At 44.0% G+C, this 21,812-nt stretch overlaps 1 protein-coding gene and 1 non-coding gene across 2 annotated transcripts; both read right to left on the bottom strand.

Moving 5' to 3' along the window:
• Positions 1–3,377: 3,377 nt before the first annotated feature.
• LOC133734905 (small nucleolar RNA R71) lies at positions 3,378–3,484 on the bottom strand. Its single transcript, XR_009858650.1, has one exon. It is a non-coding gene; the product is annotated as a small nucleolar RNA R71 (small nucleolar RNA).
• A 14,448-nt stretch (positions 3,485–17,932) lies between these two features.
• On the bottom strand, positions 17,933–21,141 carry LOC133730196 (uncharacterized). The gene is made up of 3 exons (XM_062157830.1): positions 20,740–21,141; positions 18,839–20,053; positions 17,933–18,679 (listed from the first exon to the last, which is right to left on the bottom strand). The coding sequence occupies exons 1-3, from the start codon at positions 21,139–21,141 to the stop codon at positions 17,933–17,935; spliced, it is 2,364 nt and encodes a 787-aa protein (XP_062013814.1).
• Positions 21,142–21,812: the final 671 nt, after the last annotated feature.

Here is a 21,812-nt window from a genome sequence, read left to right as displayed (position 1 = left end):
CCCTGTATTTATACATCTAGGGTTTCGACTGCTCCTTGCCTTAGAAGGATTATTAATTGAAGTTTCCTATTCAATCTCTGCTACTCGATCCCCATAAGGTTTCGTTTTCCTTACGGACCACAGGATGGGCGAAGCTATACCCCAAACCAGAGTAGGCTCATTTTTGGGCCACAGGTATTGGCCCGCTGGCTTAAACCCACCAAAGGATCTTGCCAAAAATACTTTTAGGCTCAAATATTGCCCCCCCCCCCCAGGCCCCGAAATCAGGCCCGCTAAGATGTAACTGATTGAAGGGGACTAAACGTCGCGCCGATCGCTTGAAACGATGTCATTAATGAAGGTTGCGTCCTTTCGTTTGTAAAACGCCTTTCTGTCGTATCGTTTCCCTCACAAAATTCCTTATTTAAACCCACGGCCGCCAAACTTGTCACATCAGAACCCCTACAGTCTCTTAAACCCAGAAGAAACTGATTACACGCATTTCGATGCATGTAATTGTATCTAAAACACGAGAATTAGCTAATCTTCAAGTCAATTAATATGTAATTAATCTATTTTTATTTATTTTGTAGTAAATAAGTGGAATTGTGGAAATCGAGAGACAATGATGGAAAATTGAGCAAAATGGAGTTTACGACAAAAAGACGAAATAGTTGATTGCGGTCAATCATAGTCTACATGAGCGAGGAAGCCGATTCCCGGTATTTCAAGATGATGCCTCCCGATGTGCTTTGAGACCGGAGGAAGAAAAAGAAAAAAAAAAAAAAAAAAAGAAGAAGAAACAATTCATGGATTAATCAGTGGCTTAATTAAATATTGGCTTAATTAATTAATCAATGATTTGATTAATTAACTAAGTGCTTCAGCCATGACCATGACGTGCAGCAATCAACCCTTGATTGTTTGTTTAATTGTTTTGGGCCAATTACACGCCTACACATGGCAGCAGCCTCTCACTAGATTTTTTTCTTCTCTTCCTCATGCACACTGCACGTGCACATTCTAGGCCACTCATATTCTCTCAGCCATATATATACCCCCATTAGCTGATAACCCATTCGAACCCTTACCTACAGCGCCGCACATCCTCCTTTAATTTCATCGACACCACCAGAATCCCATCATCCTCACTCTCTCTCACAGCAGCTACAGCGCTGCACCAAAACCCACTCCATCATCTCTCTCTCCTCCGACCTCCTCCTCTTCTCTATCTTTATAACCACAACTTATTTTCTATCACTAGTTCACCACCATTCCTCAATTAAATTCCATCAATCCTTCAAAAATCCGGGTTTAGGTACAAGAGAGAGTATAATTCCAAGCTAGTCATGTTCACTCTCTAGTGTAGTTGTGATTAGTTTTGGTATCTTTCTCTTTTCTTTACTCTCTTCTTGCTTTAATTTCTTGTAATTGATGAATTTCTTTGCGGGTATATTGATGGATTGTGAGTAGTTTCTTATTTGGGTCTAGGGCTTGAAGCCCTAGCAATTTTTATCATGTAATGACATTAATTTTTGGTGCTTAATGAAAGTGTGTTGTGGTTTTTGTTTATGACTTTGCGTAATTTTCGATGGGAATTTGTTATAAAAATTGGCCAAATTTATGACTAGTTCTTGTCCTCATCATGAAATTCATTTAATTAGTGGCTTAATTTTATGAATGAGCATGTTGTCGTGAGCAAATTGTCAGTCTCTAAAAATTGACTTAATGCCATTTTATGCATGTTAGGAGCCCTAGTCCGGTCTTAATGTTTGTGTGATGAGAATGTGAATGCCCTAGCCCGGATTTACATTATTTTTTGTACTATGAGAATGTGAATGCCCTAGTCCGGATTTGCATTATCACTCTAAGGCCCTAGTCCGGCTTAGAGTTAGGGATTGCGCCATTGCCCTTTTGTTGTGTGCCAAAATTGTGTTGTTACGGTAAATGATTGCTAGAGCGGATGCCTTAGTACCCAAATTTTGTCCATTGTTTTCCAAACCTTTAAATTTCTAGCACTTTACTTTTTTGCAAATTTTAATTTTCTAGTTTTTAATTTCCAAAACCAAAAATTAATTCCCCCAAATATTTGCTCACATTTTTCATTGTAAGTACCATAAGGCCTTGAGCGTACCAATTTATTTTGGTGAGTTCTTGGCTACTTTTTGGCTTCGGGAGACCTAAGCCGTGCATGTGTGAGACTTGGTGTTTCACTTAGCCATTTTACTTTTTTTTTTCTTTTAGTTTAGCAAGTGACTTTTGTGACGCATAAACCATTGGATTTGAGTTAGCTCAAGATCCCCGAGGTACGATATTTCCGGGTTTAAATATTTCCCAATTCTTTGATGACCGTGTCCTTGTTGTGCGTAAGTTGCATTTTAGGCATCAAATCAAATGGCGCCGTTGCCGGGGATTAGAGTGTAATATCTCTAATCCCTTGGTTTTAGGTTGTTAGGTTACTTGCATTATTTTCTTAGTCGTAGTTAATTTTTCTTTTTGTGTGTAGGTTAAAAAAAAAAAAAAAAAAAAATTGTGATCGTTTGTTTTACTTTGCTTATTTTTGTTACTTTTTACTTGTGTGATTTGTTGTTGAGACATTGTGGTTATTTCTATCGAAGTGACGGGCCTTGTATTACTTTGTAGTACATGTAAGACATGAGCATCGATAGCGATCGTCACTTTGCTTGACTTGTTTGCTAGTTTTTTTTATTACATTTTCTAATTAGTCGTTAGTTTCTTGAGTTGTTAGCTTTTCACTTATTCTTTGCTTTAATTTATTTTATTTTCTTGTTTAATTGTTGTCTTATCTTATCTCGTTACATCTCCCATTTATTGTGAAGCGTGAAATTGGATTCAAGTTGCTTATTTTGTGAATTCTTGAGTATTTCTTACGTAGTCATATTTTTGCGAGGTGCATGAGTGAAGCTCCAAAGAGACAAAGAGGTCGTCCAAGAAAGCGAGCACCTCCTAGACCAAGAGTACATGTAAGAAGCCTTTCACCGAGTCCATTAAGATCACAACCTACAAACACCATGGGGGAGCAAAAGACAATGAGGGAATACACTAATCCCACAATTGTTGATCATCCTTCTTGTATTGTGCTCCCTCCATGTGAACATCATTTTGAGATCAAGCCAAGTACTTTGAGCATTCTACCAGTTTTCCATGGCATGCCCTCAAATAATCCCTATGATCATATTGCGGAGTTTGAAGAAGTGTGTACTACCGTTCAACTACATGGTCTCAATCCCGATGGTTTGAAGCTTAGATTGTTCCCTTTCACACTCAAGGACTATGCGAGGAAGTGGTTAAGTAAGTTGCCTCCTAGATCCATACGCACATGGGTTGAGATGCAAGAAACTTTCTTGGGAAAATATTTTCCTCCTTCAAGAACTTCCAATGTTAGAGATGAGCTTGTTGCATTCCGACAACTCCCACAAGAAAGTTTTAATGAGTGTTGGGAGCGATTCAAGGACTTGGAGATGTCATGTCCTCACCATGGGTTAGAGAAGTGGTTCCTTGTGGACAAGTTCTATAGAGGATTGATGCCGGATCAAAGGCAGAGGGTTGACACTTTTAGTGGTGGAACTATTGCAAGTAAACTCCCGGATGCCGCTTGGGACACATACGAGGAGCTTTCTCTCAACTCCCTTCAATGGGATGAACTTGATACAAGGAGACGCCAAGTGCATAACAAGGAGAGTATACCTAACCGAGGTGGTATTTATGAGGTTCAAGGGACATCAACCGGGCCTTCTATGCATGAATTCAAAAGGTTAGAAGGCAAGATTGACCAATTTCTAAATCAAGTTAATCAGAACCCTCCTCAAGCACAAGTCAAGATGGCGACTTCTACACCATGTTTGCTTTGTGAGAGCCTAACACATTTCACTCAAGAGTGCCATTTATCTTCTCAATATCCGGAATTTATGGAGGAGCATGTTAACCAAGTGGGTAGTTTTGTGCCAAGGAACCCAAGAAATGATCCATACTCCAACACTTATAACCCCGGTTGGAGAAATCACCCCAATTTTTCTTGGAAAGATCAAGGTGGAGTTTCTAATATGCACCAAGGAGGAAAGCAAGGCTTTGGAGGCAACCAAGGCCAAGGATCATCCAATTTCATGCCCCATGGCAATGTGCACCAAGGAAACACTCATTTTATGCCTATTTCTTCACAAGGGCAGCAAGCATATATGCCTTATTCTCATAGTCAAGCCACTTTTTCACAAGGATTCCAAGCTCCAAATGTCTTTCCCGGGTTTACACAAGGTGTTGGCTATAGTGGTAGCAAGTTTCAAGGCAATTCGAGCTCATTTCAAGGTACAAATCAAGGCGAGAGCTACAATTCCCCACCTATTCTTCAAGGCATGCCGATTCAAGCTCTAAGTGAACCAAAGAAGCCTAATTTTGAAGAATTGATGGGCGAGTTTCTCAAGGTTCAAACTTCTACCAATGTGGAGACCAAGCAAAACATCTCTTCACTAGCTCAAGGGTATCAAAATCTACAACAAAGCATGACTAAATTAGAGATACAAATGGGCCAAATAGCCACCAATTTGAGTGAGAGACCAATAGGAGCTCTTCCTTCCACAACGGAGAAGAACCCGAAGCATGTAGCCAAGGCTATTACTACTCTTAGAAGCGGGAGAACATACGACAATAAGGTATATTTACCTTCATCTTTTCAATCCCCTTTTCATGTGAATGCCCCATTTAATGCTCCCTCTCCTACTATATCACCTTCTCTTGGTAATTGTGTTTCCCCTTCCACACATGTTCCCAACTCTACTTCTCTACATTCTAATGATGATTATGTGTTGGTTGAGGAATATGATAGTGATAATAGTGATATGCATGATGGTGCCACGAGGGAAGAAAATGTACCTCGTGGCAATTTGAATAATGATCATTTGCATGCTTTTAGTTCAAAGGAGGATGGGAACCGGGGGGAAGAAAATGTACCCCCGGGAATTGGAGTGGGTGATGTGGCTTTGAATGCAAAAGGAAGAAATAAGGGGGTGGATAAGGTAGCCGGAGGGGAAGAAAATGTACCCTCCGGAGGAGTCTCTAATGTTGACAAGCCTCACACTAGCCAAGCTTCGGTTTCTCCCACTCTTATTCAAGACAAGACTACAAATCCTTCTATTGTGCAACCGATGGTTTCTAGTGATGTTGTAGATCCTAAGAATGGGAATTCCATGGCTCTTGATAATTTGGGCGAGGCTATGAAGGCTAGGGACCCCAATGAAGCCGTGAGTAACCCTAGGGATCCATCAAGTGGTCAAGCATCTACTCAAGCTCAAAAGCCAAGAAAGGGTCCAATTTGTGTGCCTCCTCTAGATATGACGGATTATGAGATTCCATTGCCTTATCCTCAAGTGAAGCGGAAGCAAGAGTTAAAGAAGAAGCAAGAAGCACAAACGAAAGAGTTCATTGAGTTGTTCAAGAAAGTCAACATCAATATCCCTTTGTTGGAAGCCATAAAGCAAGTGCCTTCTTATGCTAAGTTTCTAAAGGATGTGTGCACAAACAAAAGAGCATTTAAGGAGCATGAGCAAGTTTGTCTAAGTGAGAGTGTATCGGCTATTCTTCAAGGAAAATTGCCTCCTAAACTTAAAGATCCCGGTAGTTTCACCGTGCCATGCACTATTGGGTCAAGATTCTTTGACAAGGCGATGTTGGACTTAGGAGCAAGTATTAATTTGATGCCATATGATATTTATCGAACACTTGGTCTTGATGATCTTAAGCCTTTAAAAATTTCATTGAAAATGGCGGATAGGAGTGTTGTCTACCCAAGAGGGATGCTAGAAGATGTGCTTGTGAAGATTGATTCTCTCTATGTGCCGGCGGATTTTGTTGTTCTTGACATGGCTAAGAGTATTGATGTTGAGGAGGATGAATCTCCCATATTGCTTGGTAGAGCATTCATGGCCACCGCCGATACCAACATTAGTGTAAAGAAGGGAATCTTGACGATGACCGTTTTTGATACTACTATTGGCTTCCGAATTTTTGATGCCATGAGAAGTCCTCTTCACTTAGGTGAGTGTTTTCGGGTAGATGTGGTTGATTCCATGGTGGAGAAGACTTTCATTGAAACAAGTGCCAAGGATTCTTTAGTAGCTTCTATTATGCATCATGGAGAAGAGTTCAATGACAAAAGTATTGAAGAAGATGATTCCACTATTGAAGTTGCTATGCCCACCTCTTCCTCACACACTCCTATTAGCATGCTTGATCTTCAACCGAAGTTGTTGCCGTCTATTATTTCTCCTCCTACACTTGAGCTAAAGCCTCTCCCATCTACTCTCAAGTATGCATTTTTGGGACCTAATGACACATTGTCAGTGGTTATCTCTTCCAAGCTTTGTGACGTTGATGAAGCCAAGTTATTGAAAGTGTTGAAAGAGCACAAAGGAGCTTTGGGGTGGACTATAGAAGACATAAAGGGAATATGTGCTAGCAAGTGTATGCATCACATTTACATGGAGGAAGGTAGCAAGCCCTCTAGAGATGCTCAAAGAAGACTTAACCCTCCTATGATGGAAGTGGTCAAGAATGAGGTGACAAAGCTTCTAGATGCCGGTGTGATTTATCCTATTTCGGATTCAAAATGGGTTTCTCCTGTACAAGTCGTTCCTAAGAAAGGAGGAATGACGGTGGTGAAGAATGACAAAGGAGAAGATGTTCCTCAAAGGGTGCAAAATGGTTGGAGGGTATGCATAGATTACCGGAAGTTGAATAGTGCTACTAGAAAGGACCATTTCCCTCTACCTTTCATTGACCACATGTTGGAGAGATTGGCGGGACATTCCTATTTTTGCTTCTTAGATGGCTATAGTGGATATAATCAAATTGTGATTGCTCCCGAAGACCAAGAAAAGACGACTTTCACTTGTCCTTTTGGTACCTTTGCTTATAGGCGTATGCCCTTTGGCTTATGTAATGCTCCGGCAACCTTCCAAAGATGTATGATGGCAATATTTCATGATATGACCGAAAAATTCATGGAGATCTTTATGGATGATTTTTCGGTTCATGGTAACACTTTCGATGATTGCCTACACCATTTGAGCCTAGTCTTGAAGCGTTGTGATGAAAGCAATTTGGTCTTGAATTGGGAGAAGTGTCATTTCATGGTGGAAGAGGGCATTGTCTTAGGTCATGTGGTTTCTAAGAGGGGAATTGAGGTGGACAAAGCAAAGATTGAAGTCATTGAAAAGCTACCTCCACCGGTGAACATCAAAGGTATAAGAAGCTTTTTGGGACATGCCGGTTTTTATCGAAGATTTATTCCAAATTTTTCCAAGATATCCAAGCCTCTATGTGATTTGTTAGCAAAAGATGTCCCTTGGGACTTCAACGAAGCTTGCCTCATTGCTTTCAATGAAATCAAAAGACTCTTGACTTGTGCTCCTATTATGTGTGCTCCCGATTGGTCACTCCCATTTGAGTTGATGTGTGATGCTTCCGATTTTGCCTTAGGGGCGGTGTTGGGACAAAAGCATGGGAGATTGATGCATGCCATCTATTATGCAAGTAGAACCTTGAATGAAGCTCAAGTGAATTACACAACAACGGAGAAAGAACTCTTGGCTATCATATTTGCATTAGAAAAGTTTCGGAGTTATCTCTTGGGTTCTAAAGTGATTGTGCACACGGACCACTCGGCATTGAAGTATCTCTTAGCCAAGAAAGACTCCAAGCCAAGACTTATTAGATGGGTTTTGCTTCTACAAGAGTTTGACATAGAGATTCATGACAAAGCCGGCAAGGAAAATGTGGTAGCGGACCATTTGTCAAGACTTATTGATGGGGGAGATGATTGTACTATTCCTATTGTTGATTCATTTCCGGATGAGCAACTCTTTACCGTTACATCAAGGGAGCTTCCATGGTTTGTTCACATTGTCAATTATTGGGCAAGTGGTGGTACATTTATTCCGGAGGATTGGGACTATCAAACCAAGAGGAGATTTAGAAGAGATGCATGTCGGTATGTATGGGATGACCCTATTTTATGGAAAGTTGGTCAAGACGAAGTTTTGAGAAGATGTGTGCCACAATGGGAAGTTCCTAATATTCTTGAGCATTGTCATTCCCACACTTGTGGTGGACATATTGGTGGAAAGAAGACCGCTTTCAAGATCCTACAAGCCGGCTTCTTTTGGCCCACATTATTCAAAGATTCTCATGATTATGCCAAGAAGTGTGACCGATGTCAAAGAGTGGGGAGACTCACCTCTAGAGACCAAATGCCTTTGACTAACATCATTGAGGTGGAAATCTTTGACACATGGGGAATAGACTTTATGGGGCCCTTTCCTAATTCAAATGGGTTTGAGTACATTCTTGTTGCGGTGGATTACGTGTCAAAATGGGTAGAAGCTCAAGCAACTCGGACCAATGATGCTAAGGTAGTTCTCAAATTCCTCCAAGAGCACATCTTTACTAGATTTGACACACCCAAGTTCATCATAAGTGATGGTGGTTCCCATTTTATCAACCGAGCATTTGCTTCACTTTTGAAGAAATATGGGGTTAAACACAAGGTCTCCACTCCCTACCACCCGCAAACAAGCGGGCAAGTTGAAATTTCCAATAGGGAGGTGAAGGGAATTCTAGAGAAGACGGTGAATAGCTCAAGGAAGGATTGGAGTACCAAACTTCATGATGCTTTGTGGGCATACCGTACCGCATATAAGACCCCTTTGGGCATGACTCCATTCCGACTTGTTTATGGCAAGGCTTGCCACTTACCCGTAGAGCTTGAGCACAAGGCATTTTGGGCAATAAAGCAATTAAATTTTGATCTAGCCAAAGCGGGTGAGAAGCGAAAATTTGATCTCCATGAGTTGGAGGAAATAAGAAGGGAGGCTTATGATAGTACCAAATCGTTTAAGGCGAGGACAAAGGTAACACATGATAAAAGATTTGTTGAGAAGATCTTTGAGCCTCATCAAAAGGTGCTCCTATACAATTCTAAGCTTCATCTTTTTCCCGGAAAATTAAGATCTCGTTGGAGTGGACCGTATGAAGTGGTTGAGGTATTCCCACATGGAGCCATTGAAGTCAAGAACTTGAGGAATGGGGAAACATTCAAGGTCAATGGGCATCGCCTAAGGCCTTACTTTGACCATACTTATGAGGCTTGTAAAGAGGTGCAATTCCTTGATGACACCACCTTGAAGTGAGAAGCAATATGAGATAGACCGGCTTAGAGGTCTCTAAAAAGAAGCGCTAGTGGGGAGGCAACCCTACCAAATTTTGAAATTTTGATTATCCTTTTTGTAGAAGTAGGTAGTTGAATAAGGCCTTCTTGGCCATGCTTTTGGAGGTTGGGAGGGTATGGAGATGGAGTTTGTTTTTGGGTGAAGCTTGATACTTATTTTGGGGAGGATTGAAGCTCCAAGGACCATATTCACTTGAAAATGGAGACTTGAACCATTTAAGCACCATGGAGCCTAACTTGGAGCATACGCAAAGGAAGTCAAGGCTTATGCCTTGAGGTTGGTGTCTATTGGTCTTCTCCGAAGGTCGTGAGCTATGGGATGTCTACAAAGGGGGTTTTCGCATTTCTTCTCCGCATTTAGATTTTTTTTTTTTTTTTCATTTTCATAGTTATCTTTTGTGCCTACGCCCGGACTTCACTCTCATGCCTAAATCCTACATGGATTTGGCTTTCGAGCTCACTTTGCAACAGTGAGGACAATGTTGGTTTTAAGTGTGGGGGTGAGGGCTCGGGCGCCTATGAAAAAAAAAAAAAAAAAAAAAAAATAGATTAGCTTTTTGTAATTATATTTTAGTGGTTAATGCCTTTTTCCAACCCCAATGACGAGCCATGGACTTAACTTGTTGTGATTGTGGATAGATTGAGCATGATCTAGGACTTTGAATTTGTTTTGTAATTGAGCGTATATGTGATTTATGCTTGACTATATGTGTGCACATAGCCTATGGTTAGGTTGGTTCATCATAATTAGAGAAGCATATAGATGATTTGATTGACTTGCATGCCCTTATTCGTGAGCTTTTGTGCCTATATATAGTGTATGCATCGTTCATTCACTTTTTCTTTCATGTGTGTACAATTTCATGACATTGCGTATCTAGAACTTGCTTGAGACCTCTCGAGGCTACTTTTAGCTTACGACGGGATAGAAAGGATTGAGGCAATTAGGTTAATACCACCATGGCCAAAGAAGCATGTGCCCAAAGATATTTACCACTAGATTGCCACTTTGAGCCTATTTATATATTTAGCTTTTTTATTCATTTGCACCACAAATTCCTACCTAGCCTATACACTTTTATCCTACCCTTCCATGGTAGTTGGTGAAGCGATTCGAGAGAATGACTTTATGTTTGAGTGCTTCAAAAGAAAAGAAAAGTCAAAAGTGTGAGGTTACAAAAGAATAAGTGTGGGGGTGAGTGATTTTTGTATAGAAAATAAAGTTTCGAAAAAGTTCAAAAAAAAAAAAAAAAAAAAAAAAAGAAAAGAAAAGAGAAAGAAGAAGAAGAAGTTGTGAAAATAAAAAGAAAGTTCAAGGAAAAGAAAAGTAAAAAAAAAAAAAAAAAAAAAAAAGTTCAAAAAAGTAAAAAAGGAAAGTATTACGTAGTTTAGTTAGTGGGTTGTACATTGGGATTAGAGTGAGTGACTTAGCATTTGAAAGCAAAAGTCTTAAATCTCTACAAGAGAGAGTTGCTTCATCGATTTCTATGGACTTTGTATTTCCTTATCCTTCATTTCTTATAGCCACTCGCCCTTAGCCCCATTACAACCAAATAAAAGACCTCTTAATCTTGAATGTTGTGGGTTACCTAGCGGAGATGAGATCGAAGAGCAAGCCTATGGCGACGCATGTTGTGAAATTGCTTTTGAGTGAAACACATATAGCCCCTAAACACTTGAGTGGTAATATTTAGTGAACCTTTGTGAGTTTAGTGGGTTATATCGGGTCTTCTATATGCCTATTTGATTATGGTGGATTGATTTGACACATGGTCAACACATGCATATACTTGAGCATTTCTTACATGTGCATCTTAATTGCCTTACAAATTTATAATTTCTATGTCATGCTTTGTCGACTTCATGGTCATGTACATAATTAGTTCTCCGAGGGTTATTGTTGGAAAGGCTAATACCGCATTTTACTTATATTTGTGAGTTAGTAGATTTTCGGATTAGATTTCATTTAGTTTGCTTGAGGACAAGCAAAGTTCAAGTGTGGGGGTGTGATTACACGCATTTCGATGCATGTAATTGTATCTAAAACACGAGAATTAGCTAATCTTCAAGTCAATTAATATGTAATTAATCTATTTTTATTTATTTTGTAGTAAATAAGTGGAATTGTGGAAATCGAGAGACAATGATGGAAAATTGAGCAAAATGGAGTTTACGACAAAAAGACGAAATAGTTGATTGCGGTCAATCATAGTCTACATGAGCGAGGAAGCCGATTCCCGGTATTTCAAGATGATGCCTCCCGATGTGCTTTGAGACCGGAGGAAGAAAAAGAAAAAAAAAAAAAAAAAAAGAAGAAGAAACAATTCATGGATTAATCAGTGGCTTAATTAAATATTGGCTTAATTAATTAATCAATGATTTGATTAATTAACTAAGTGCTTCAGCCATGACCATGACACCCTTGATTGTTTGTTTAATTGTTTTGGGCCAATTACACGCCTACACATGGCAGCAGCCTCTCACTAGATTTTTTTCTTCTCTTCCTCATGCACACTGCACGTGCACATTCTAGGCCACTCATATTCTCTCAGCCATATATATACCCCCATTAGCTGATAACCCATTCGAACCCTTACCTACAGCGCCGCACATCCTCCTTTAATTTCATCGACACCACCAGAATCCCATCATCCTCACTCTCTCTCACAGCAGCTACAGCGCTGCACCAAAACCCACTCCATCATCTCTCTCTCCTCCGACCTCCTCCTCTTCTCTATCTTTATAACCACAACTTATTTTCTATCACTAGTTCACCACCATTCCTCAATTAAATTCCATCAATCCTTCAAAAATCCGGGTTTAGGTACAAGAGAGAGTATAATTCCAAGCTAGTCATGTTCACTCTCTAGTGTAGTTGTGATTAGTTTTGGTATCTTTCTCTTTTCTTTACTCTCTTCTTGCTTTAATTTCTTGTAATTGATGAATTTCTTTGCGGGTATATTGATGGATTGTGAGTAGTTTCTTATTTGGGTCTAGGGCTTGAAGCCCTAGCAATTTTTATCATGTAATGACATTAATTTTTGGTGCTTAATGAAAGTGTGTTGTGGTTTTTGTTTATGACTTTGCGTAATTTTCGATGGGAATTTGTTATAAAAATTGGCCAAATTTATGACTAGTTCTTGTCCTCATCATGAAATTCATTTAATTAGTGGCTTAATTTTATGAATGAGCATGTTGTCGTGAGCAAATTGTCAGTCTCTAAAAATTGACTTAATGCCATTTTATGCATGTTAGGAGCCCTAGTCCGGTCTTAATGTGTGTGTGATGAGAATGTGAATGCCCTAGCCCGGATTTACATTATTTTTTGTACTATGAGAATGTGAATGCCCTAGTCCGGATTTGCATTATCACTCTAAGGCCCTAGTCCGGCTTAGAGTTAGGGATTGCGCCATTGCCCTTTTGTTGTGTGCCAAAATTGTGTTGTTATGGTAAATGATTGCTAGAGCGGATGCCTTAGTACCCAAATTTTGTCCATTGTTTTCCAAACCTTTAAATTTCTAGCACTTTACTTTTTTGCAAATTTTAATTTTCTAGTTTTTAACTTCCAAAACCAAAAATTAATTCCCCCAAATATTTGCTCACATTTTTCATTGTAAGTACCATAAGGCCTTGAGCGTACCAATTTATTTTGGTGAGTTCTTGGCTACTTTTTGGCTTCGGGAGACCTAAGCCGTGCATGTGTGAGACTTGGTGTTTCACTTAGCCATTTTACTTTTTTTTTTCTTTTAGTTTAGCAAGTGACTTTTGTGACCCATAAACCATTGGATTTGAGTTAGCTCAAGATCCCCGAGGTACGATATTTCCGGGTTTAAATATTTTCCAATTCTTTGATGACCGTGTCCTTGTTGCGCGTAAGTTGCATTTTAGGCATCAAATCAGAAACCAACTTCTTCCAACCTCCTTCACAGAAACCCAGAAATGGCTCCCCCGAAGAAAATAGTCATCGATCAAGAGGAAGAGTTAAACGAACAAGTCGCCCATACTTGGGGAACCAACATCGGTTCCCGCAATCGTCTCCAAACATCTATCCATCGACCCCTGCTCCTTCGATTCTCTGACCACCAAACCGGACTGGGGCCAGCGCCACAGGATGCTATTCCCGCCGATGTTATCGCTCTTTACGGCCTACCCGTCCGGCGACCCATTCCAGTCCTCCGAAGGACTCCTGGGGATTTCAGTAGTTGGGGCGCGCAGAACCATCGAGCCAAGATAGGACACTGGCCATCCTCCATCGGCCCAGCAGAACTTTCTTGGTATCGCGAAACAAAGGCTTGAGATCTGGCCCGCTGGAATGCAGCAGGTATCACCCATACCATTGATCTATGCTTCCATCTTCCGCGCGGCGGCAATCATTCGCCGCTCGCTGCATTTCTTTGTTTCTGGAATACCGCCACCAACACCTTTGACTTTAGATTCGGTCAAATGAGTGTCACCCTACTGGATATTCTTGCTATCACCGGCCTGCCCATCGACGGTGAACCTTATTTGCATGGCCAATTCGACTCTGTCAACTTCACCTCGACCATGGCTCAACACGGTCGCAGCGCCCATAGCGGCTCTTACCCACGATGGTTGGCGTACTACAGCCAGGAGCACACCGCGACAGACGGAATCGCTTTTCTGGAGTACTGGCTTTGCAAATTCATCTTCTGCACCTCCTCCTGCAAGTCCACTGGCACTTGGACTCTTCTAGCGACGGCCCTCTACAACGGCCGCAACGTAGGGCTCGGGCAACCAGTACTAGGAGCTCTCTATCGTGCATTGTACCAGGCCACGATGCACCCATTCGAGACCAGCATATCTGGTCCCTTTTGGATCTTAGACTTCTGGATCCAGACCTACTTTCCGTTCTTCTGTCGCGATGATATACCGCTGCTTCCGCCGGCCGACCAACTCTTGGGCCAATGGTTTAGCCGCGAGGAAAGGTACTCATCCCTTCCTTACTCCGAATGTTTTTCCTATCTGTATCTTCTGGATGAGATGCCATACTGCGATATCATCTTGGGTAGAAGATCCCCTCCTCTACTTGAATACGGCTTCCTTCCAGGTGATCCTCGCTATAGTGATCTCGCGCGCTTGGCTTTTCGCCGCGCGATCTCTTGCTCAGACATCAGAATCGCTGCGGAAGAACTTAGTTACGAGCTCTACGCTCCCAACCACTTCGCTCGCCAATTTGCCCTTGTCCAACTTGTGCCATTTCCTTTATACGACGCCTGGAACTACAACACTTCTTGGCGCAGATTTGGGCCCCCTGCCGGGTCTGTGCCAGCACAAAGTATGCTCGCACTAGTTGATCTTCCTGACTGGGCCCAAGCCATTGACGCCGTGGACGGGACTGAGGTAGGCTATGAGGACTGGTGGGGAGAGGTCTCCGTCAATTGCTGGACGCAGCGGGATGATGAACTCTTCGTAGCCATCTTTGGAGAACTGAAAAACCCATATCCCGCTGACGTTGAAATGCTCGCTCGCTTCTCCGAAGATGCCACACGATCTCAACCTCTACCCGCAACACAAACGGCGCGACCCTCTCGCCAAGCTCAGGCTGGCATCGTGATCCGCGAGCCCCCTCCAGAGGTAAGTATCTTTGTTCTCCTTTCTGTATCTTCCCCTATTACTTTCTCCTTATTCACTCTTTGCTGTATTAGGGAAAGGCGCCACTTTCTGGCAACCGCACAACCCATGCTTCCCTGGCCGCTCGCCAGCCCGGCAAGCAGAAAGAGGTGATCACGGAGCCCGAAGTTGAGGATTCTTCCTCCTCCGACGACGATCCGCAAACAGTAAGCAACCCTATTCTTAGAACCATGCTTTCAACAGGAGTTGAGCCTAATCATTTTGATCTCGGCAGGTTGCCGCTGCTTTGGCTGGCAAGTGCAGTCGCTCGGATCCTCGTACTGACCCATGGACAGAGGATGAACTAATCGCCGATCGATTGGTATGAAACGGGAAGTCAACCTTAGAATTTACTTGCTCTTTAGTCCAATTCTTATAACTGTCTTTGCTCGCAGGTTCGTCGCAGGTCCTCTGGACAAGCGGGGGAAAGCTCTTCGGCCGCTGGTGAAGGGATAGCTGCCTCACAGACCCAAGCACCTATGGACTCTGGTAATCCTCCGCCTCCTGCCAACACCGAGAGTGACGTGCAGTTGGCTTTAATTCCAGTCGAAATCATAGACGACAGTTCACCTGAGTTGGAAGAAGGAATCGCCCCTTCCGGCACGCCGCCTGAGGAACCGCTCGCTACACAATCCTTAGCCCAAATAGAGCTTGACCCAATTCCTGATGAAGCAGCTCGAGAGCCTGCACCGATAGAGATCCTGCACGAGCCTCCGGTCGCTGAGGTATAATCTCTCCTAAACATAATGTCTTAGTGCTTATTTCCTTTCTTCGCTCTAACACTTTCTCCTTAACCACAGAATCCTGGTCCTGTTGGGGAAGCAGCTATTGCTGCAGAGGTACCTGTCATTGACCCCTCCAGACCAATCGCTGTCGATGAGATAATCCAGGAACGTGCCCCCATGTTCCCGGGGCGGAAGAAGGAGTAGATGTCGAACCAGAACCGGAGATGATCCTTGCTATAGAGCCTCAAGAGGCTCATATTGCTGCTGCCTCTGACCCACCGTCTGAACCTTCTTCCAGACTTGAGAGGCTTGCTCCCGTGCTCGAAGTGACTCCACCTGGCGTTATAGATGAAGCAAGGGATGAGCTACAGCGACTTCTGAGCCCCGACATTTTACTGCCGGGCGCGTCTGCTAGAGCCCAGGAATATCTGATGGTTCTTCGCCGAGAGCGAACTATCACAGAAGCGGAGTTCACCGAGATATATGAGCTGCTACAAAATCTTCCTGAGCGGATCAATGAGAGGACGACCGTGACCGCGCAAGCTAGGCAGGCTCAGGCCCAATACCAGGGCCTCATGCAACAGACGGATACCTCGCGTGACTTCCTGGGAGATAGGGTTACCTTGGTCAGAGACTTGCGGATTACGCAGAATCATCTCCGGACCCAAATTCAGGAACTCCAAGCCCAATTGGCTACGGTGACGGCCCGGCTTGAGCATGAAGAACCCCTGCTAGAGCAGCCCCTAGCAGCTTTCGAAGCGATGTCTCAAAACTTAGCTCAGGCTTGCGAAGCAGCCCGACAAGCGGAGCAAGCTGCTGCTGATGCCAACTTTCGCCTAGACGAACGCTTACTTCGTTTGATCCATGCGGGCCAAAAACTTTAGGCCCCTTATGTTAGGCCCCCTTCTTTGTTTTGTATGAACCATATCAAATATTTAGCCCACTTTGTTTAGCCCAAATACAAACTTTGGTAATTACTGACCTCGAAGATACTGAAAGAACAAACCCAACTTGAGCAGTTATCTCCTTGGAGACTGCCCCGCTTCCCACGCATTTTCAATTTTCTTCATTTCTGAGATTCTAGCATTCAATTCCATTGATACTCTCATTGATGGCGTTGAAAGTACTTCAACCGTCCATCACGCGGTTGGGATTATTGCGAGTGGAACTATAAATACCTATACTTAGGGAGAATGGGAAACCAAGCAATCATGCCTTTCCCAGAGATAACCTCACAAGCCATGCTGCTCTTCCTTCAGTTTCTAAAGTCTTCTTCCCATGATCTTACCTTTAGCCACACATTCTTAGGCTTCATGGCTTAATCTCAAAACTTGGGTAGGCCTCATGGCCTAATCTCAGGTCCAGTGGCATGTCTTCGGTCTCTGGGAATCCGGACGAACCGGCCAGTCTCAGTTAAACCGAAGAACACTCCACGCTCCTAACGCGGCAAAACCACATTCTGAGGAGTCCGTCTCCTCCTATTGTCGGCATGGAGCAGAAGGCGGAGAGGCGTAAGGCCACTTTGAGGCCGACTATTCTTCTTCTGCGGTCTACCTCCGGGATCCGACTACGAGACTTCTGTTTTTCTCCTGGAGGTAGATGTGGTTGTGGGTCGCGCTCGCTCTGGATACCATCTCCAACCCGGAGGATAATCACCTGGAAAGGGTATGATGGATTATTTCCTTCCCTCTTCCTCTGGTACCGACGGTAGCAGCGGCGACTCAGATCGAAGGAGGATCTGGGTGAAGAGAGGAAGAGTTCCGGTGGTATTGCCCAGATTGTTCTTGCCGTAACCAGATCCAGCCATTTTTAAAATTTGTGTTTCTTGCACTCTTCAAAGCCACATTTGGCCCTATAATTGCAAGTGTATCTGTATTAATCTGTTTTATTATATGCTTTTGGCCGCAAAGCCACTTTATGAATGAATGTAAATTTCTTTAATCATAAAGCAAAACAACAAAAACTTCAAAAATGTTGGCCTGAATAATAAAGCCTCTGGTGCATAGGCCCTCATGTACATTCTTAACACAATTTGTCAAGGATAAACAAGTATGAATATTTGCTTAAAAATCAAAGTACAAAAATAAGGCCTCTTGCATAGGCCGTTACGCGCATATGGCCTCAACATAGGCCCTTGATTATAGAGTTGCCCCCCCCCCCCCTAATGTTCATCGGTGAGGCATATGCATGAGTCGAAGGCCACAAGTAAGGAGGCCTGAATCAGTAGATGGAGTTGAGGAGAACCGATGAACATTATGGTTGCCCCCCCGGCTGAGCAGGAGGATCCTCAAACTCCCAGACACTAGGGTAGTATTTCTTCAAGAAACGCCCGTTGATGGGGTTGCGATGGATGTCACCGTCAAGGCTTGATGATGGGCTGCATGGGAATGTTAGGAATATGCTGGATTGGACCATGCGCCTGACAATCTTCACATCCTTTGGCGAATGCTATGCAATCCTTTAAAATGCTGGGCCAGTAATAACCGTGTCTCCTGATGAGCCATCGCATCTTAGGTCCTGCCTGATGAGCTCCACAAATCCCTGTGTGTGCTTCACGCATTAATCGTTTCGCTTCGCGGCCATAGACACAACGGAAGTCCATGCCATCTTCTCCACGCCGTCGCAGCTCATCGCCCCTGAGGAAGAAATTCAAAGCAAGAAATCGAATCTTCCTGTCAGCTGTGGGGTCTGGTCGCTTGAGATCATTGATCAACGGAATGCGCCAATCAACATCGATAGGTTCAAGCTGCGCGACTACTGGGTCGTCAGGCGGGTCAGGCCATGCGAGCCATGAAGGTAATGTGCGACGCTCAACTTTCAGAATACGCTCGCGAACCCCGTACTTCAAGGTAAAGCCCGTGGCCAGTTGAGCGAGCTTATTAGCCTTGAAATTGCGCTCGCGAGGGATGTACTCCAAGTTGACGTCGTCAAATTGATCCAAAAGCTCAATGGCACGATTCAAGTATGGCATGAGCAACCAGCTAGCACATATGTATTTCTCTTGAAGCTGATTGATCACAAGCTGAGAATCGCCGCGTATCTGAACATCCCTGACTCCTAGTTCCAATAAAACTTCAAGCCCGATAATAAGAGCCTCATACTCCGCCTGGTTGTTGGTACACTTGAACTCCAACTAGAAGGAATAAGAAAAACGATCGCCCGCTAGATTCTCTAGAACAATCCCAGCGCCTGCCAATGTTTCAGTTCTTGAGCCATCAAAGAACAACACCCAGAGCTGCAAGGAGACTGTGGCTTGGTACCATACTGCATATTCTGGTATGCGCGCCAAATCTAGCCTAGAAGCAGTTGTGGTTACTATCTCTAGCTCATTCGTCGCGGGAATATCCACCATGGGAAGGTGCGCTAGAAAGTCCGCGATGGCCTGTCCTTTTACAGCCTTCTGAGGTACATACTGTAGCGAAAACTCAGAAAGAGCTAGTACCCACTTGCCAATGCGGCCTTGCAGAATAGGTCGTGATAACATGTACTTGACCAAATCGGTTTGAGCAATGATGCAGGTAGTAAAGGATAACATGTAGTGCCGCAACTTGCACGCTGAGAAGTACAAAGTAAGACACAGCTTTTCCATAGGAGTATACCTTGTCTCACAATCCGTCAGTGTCCGGCTGAGGTAGAATATAGCGTGCTCGATGCCTCCCTCATCATCCTGAGCGAGCAGGCTGCCAATGGAAGCCTCAGCGGCGGAGATATATAACTTCAATGGAAATCCAGCCCTGGGAGGAACCAGCACTGGCGGGCTCGCTAAATAAGCCTTAATTCTGTCGAAAGCCTCTTGATGCTTAGGCTCCCATACAAACTCGCTTTGCCCCTGTAACTTCAATAATGGCGAGAAGGGCTGGATCTTACCGGCAGAGTTAGAGATGAAGCGTCTCAAGAAATTAATCTTACCCAACAAACGCTGCAATTCCTTCTTCGTTCGTGGGGGAGATGCGTTGATGACGGTGCTCGCTTTGTCTTCTGGGACCTCGATCCCTCGCTGATGGACAATGAACCCTAGAAAATCTCCTGCTTGAACTCCGAAAACGCATTTAACGGGATTCATCTTGAGCTTGTGTCGTCGCATTAGCTCAAATACCTTTCTGAGATCTGCGATGTGGTCTCCTCTTTTCCAAGACTTCACAACTACGTCATCGATATAAACCTCTAGAATCTTCCCAAGGATGTCATGGAAGATCAGGTTCATGGCCCTCTGATACGTTGCCCCAGCGTTCTTTAACCCAAAGGGCATGACCACATACTCAAAAACACCCGCGAATCCGGGACAGCAGAAAGCGGTTTTATGTCTGTCCTCCTCAGCGACCGGAATTTGGTGATATCCTGCAGTGCCATCCATGAAGGACAACAACTCATGTCCTGCTACAGCGTCTACTAACATATCCGCGACCGACATGGGGTAAACATCCTTAGGTGTAGCAAGGTTCAGGTCTCTATAATCCACGCAGACCCGCATCTTGCCATTCTTCTTACGAACAGGCATTATATTAGATAACCACTGATTGTATTTGGCGACCTTGATAATGCCTGATTTATGCATCTTTTCGACTTCCTCCTAGACGAGTACTTGGGTGTCTGAATTCATTCTTCGCGGTTCTTGTTTCACGGGCCTCTTGTCAGGGAGCATTGGTAGTTGATGGCAAACCAAGTCCGGTGACAGGCCGGGCATATCTTCGTACTTCTCCGCGAAGCAATCTTTAAACTCTAATAACAACTCAGTGAGCCTCTGCTTCTCGCTAGGCTCTAAGTAAGCACTGATAGCCACTTCCATAGGCTCATCTACTGTCCCCAGATTAACCTTTTCAGTAGGGTCTCTGACTTTAGGAGGCGTGTCATCTAACACCGTCGGGGCTAGCTGCACCTCGATCTCATCCTCTCGCTCTTGATCAAAGAGTTCTTCATTGACGACATCCAAGGTCGCGATTCGATCATAAGCCTCTTTTTCCACCAAATATGATGATAGCCGTTCGTATAGCAAGTGGAAGGTCTCTATCCCCTCCTCTGAGAGGTCGTAATCCATTAACTATTTAAGGGTTTGGGCACAGCGTGGCCAGGCCTCTCTAAGCTTTCTTTTGCAAGCGTGAGCCCCCACTGTGCCAATTCAGAGGTCGTCACCCCTGTGGGGCGGCCTTTGTCATCGATGCCACTAACCTGCAATGGAGTGATAGGTTCCAAATAGTATCTGGCATCTACGTAGTTCGTGAATACTGGGAATGGGCGAGGGTCCGCTTTGATTACCTCGGCTGTGTCTGTTTCTCTGTTCCATACAACCAATTCCTGATGAAGCTCCGATGGTACGCAATAGCTCCGATGGATCCAGTCTCTGCCCAAAATAGCACTATAGGCCGCATAGTGGTCCGTGACAAAGAAAGCATACACCCCCTCTGCTGGACCGACCTTAATGCGCAGGAACAGCAATCCTAAGGTCTTCGTCACAGTTCCCGCGAAGTTCTTGAGCGCGAGGGACGTAGACTTGATCTTCTCCCTCTTGATCCCTAGCAAGTGCATGGTCCTAGTAGTGACGACATTGAAGGCGGCTCCGGTGTCAATCATGATCTTACTAACTTTAGTACCGCCAACATCTGCCGTGATGTATAACTATCTCATGTGTTGGACCATAGCTGGCGTTGGCTTGGAGAATTTCATGAATGGTCCTTCGTTTGGAGCCTCCTTTGCTTCATGAGGAATGACCTCTTTCGCGGATGTTGCGGCCGCGGAGGTGACCTGCAACGGCTGCGCATTTTCTTCTCCAGTTTCCACACAATCTTGAGCAGCGACTGGGAGCGTATATCTCGTGGGGAGTACATACACCATATTGCAAGAGACGTCGGTCAGACCCGTCTCCTCCATGTCATTTTCTAAGTCAAGCCTAGGTTCCTCGACAGGGATATCGACCTGGAGCTGCCTAGCTAGACAATCTACTAGCGATCCTTCTGTGATCCTTCTGTGAGGCCTTTACCTCGCACTATTCAAACTCTTGCACCATGGGAGCTGGCTCAGGAGTTTCTGGTCCCATGCGCTCATCTGAGGTAACGAGGACTATACTTTGGACTTTCTTGGGTCTCCACTGTAAAGTATCAGTAACCTTGCCCCCCAGCCTCTCGAATACTGAACTTTTGGCCTCCGGCTCCTCGCGAAATAACCTGCGCCTGACATGTGGTCGCCGAGTCGGCGAGCTCCCCTTCCGCGCAATCGGAGCTGCGCGCTCCTCATTAATCCTGCAA

This window comes from Rosa rugosa, chromosome 2, assembly GCF_958449725.1.
Source record: "Rosa rugosa chromosome 2, drRosRugo1.1, whole genome shotgun sequence".
In the NCBI taxonomy this organism is placed as follows: domain Eukaryota; kingdom Viridiplantae; phylum Streptophyta; class Magnoliopsida; order Rosales; family Rosaceae; genus Rosa; species Rosa rugosa.
The sequence above is the reverse complement of the archived record's forward strand: the minus strand, read 5'-3'. Positions and strand labels throughout refer to the sequence as shown.

Excerpts from the sequence above, each read along its gene's own strand:
- LOC133730196 (XM_062157830.1), bottom strand. The coding sequence starts at position 21,141 with ATGATTGACACCGGAGCCGCCTTCAATGTCGTCACTACTAGGACCATG. Across the intron at positions 20,054-20,739 it reads AACCTATCACTCCATTGCAG|AATGGCAAGATGCGGGTCTG; the intron begins GTTAGTGGCATC and ends GTTCGTAAGAAG. Across the intron at positions 18,680-18,838 it reads CGCGCATACCAGAATATGCA|GCGGAGTATGAGGCTCTTAT; the intron begins GTATGGTACCAA and ends ACCAACAACCAG.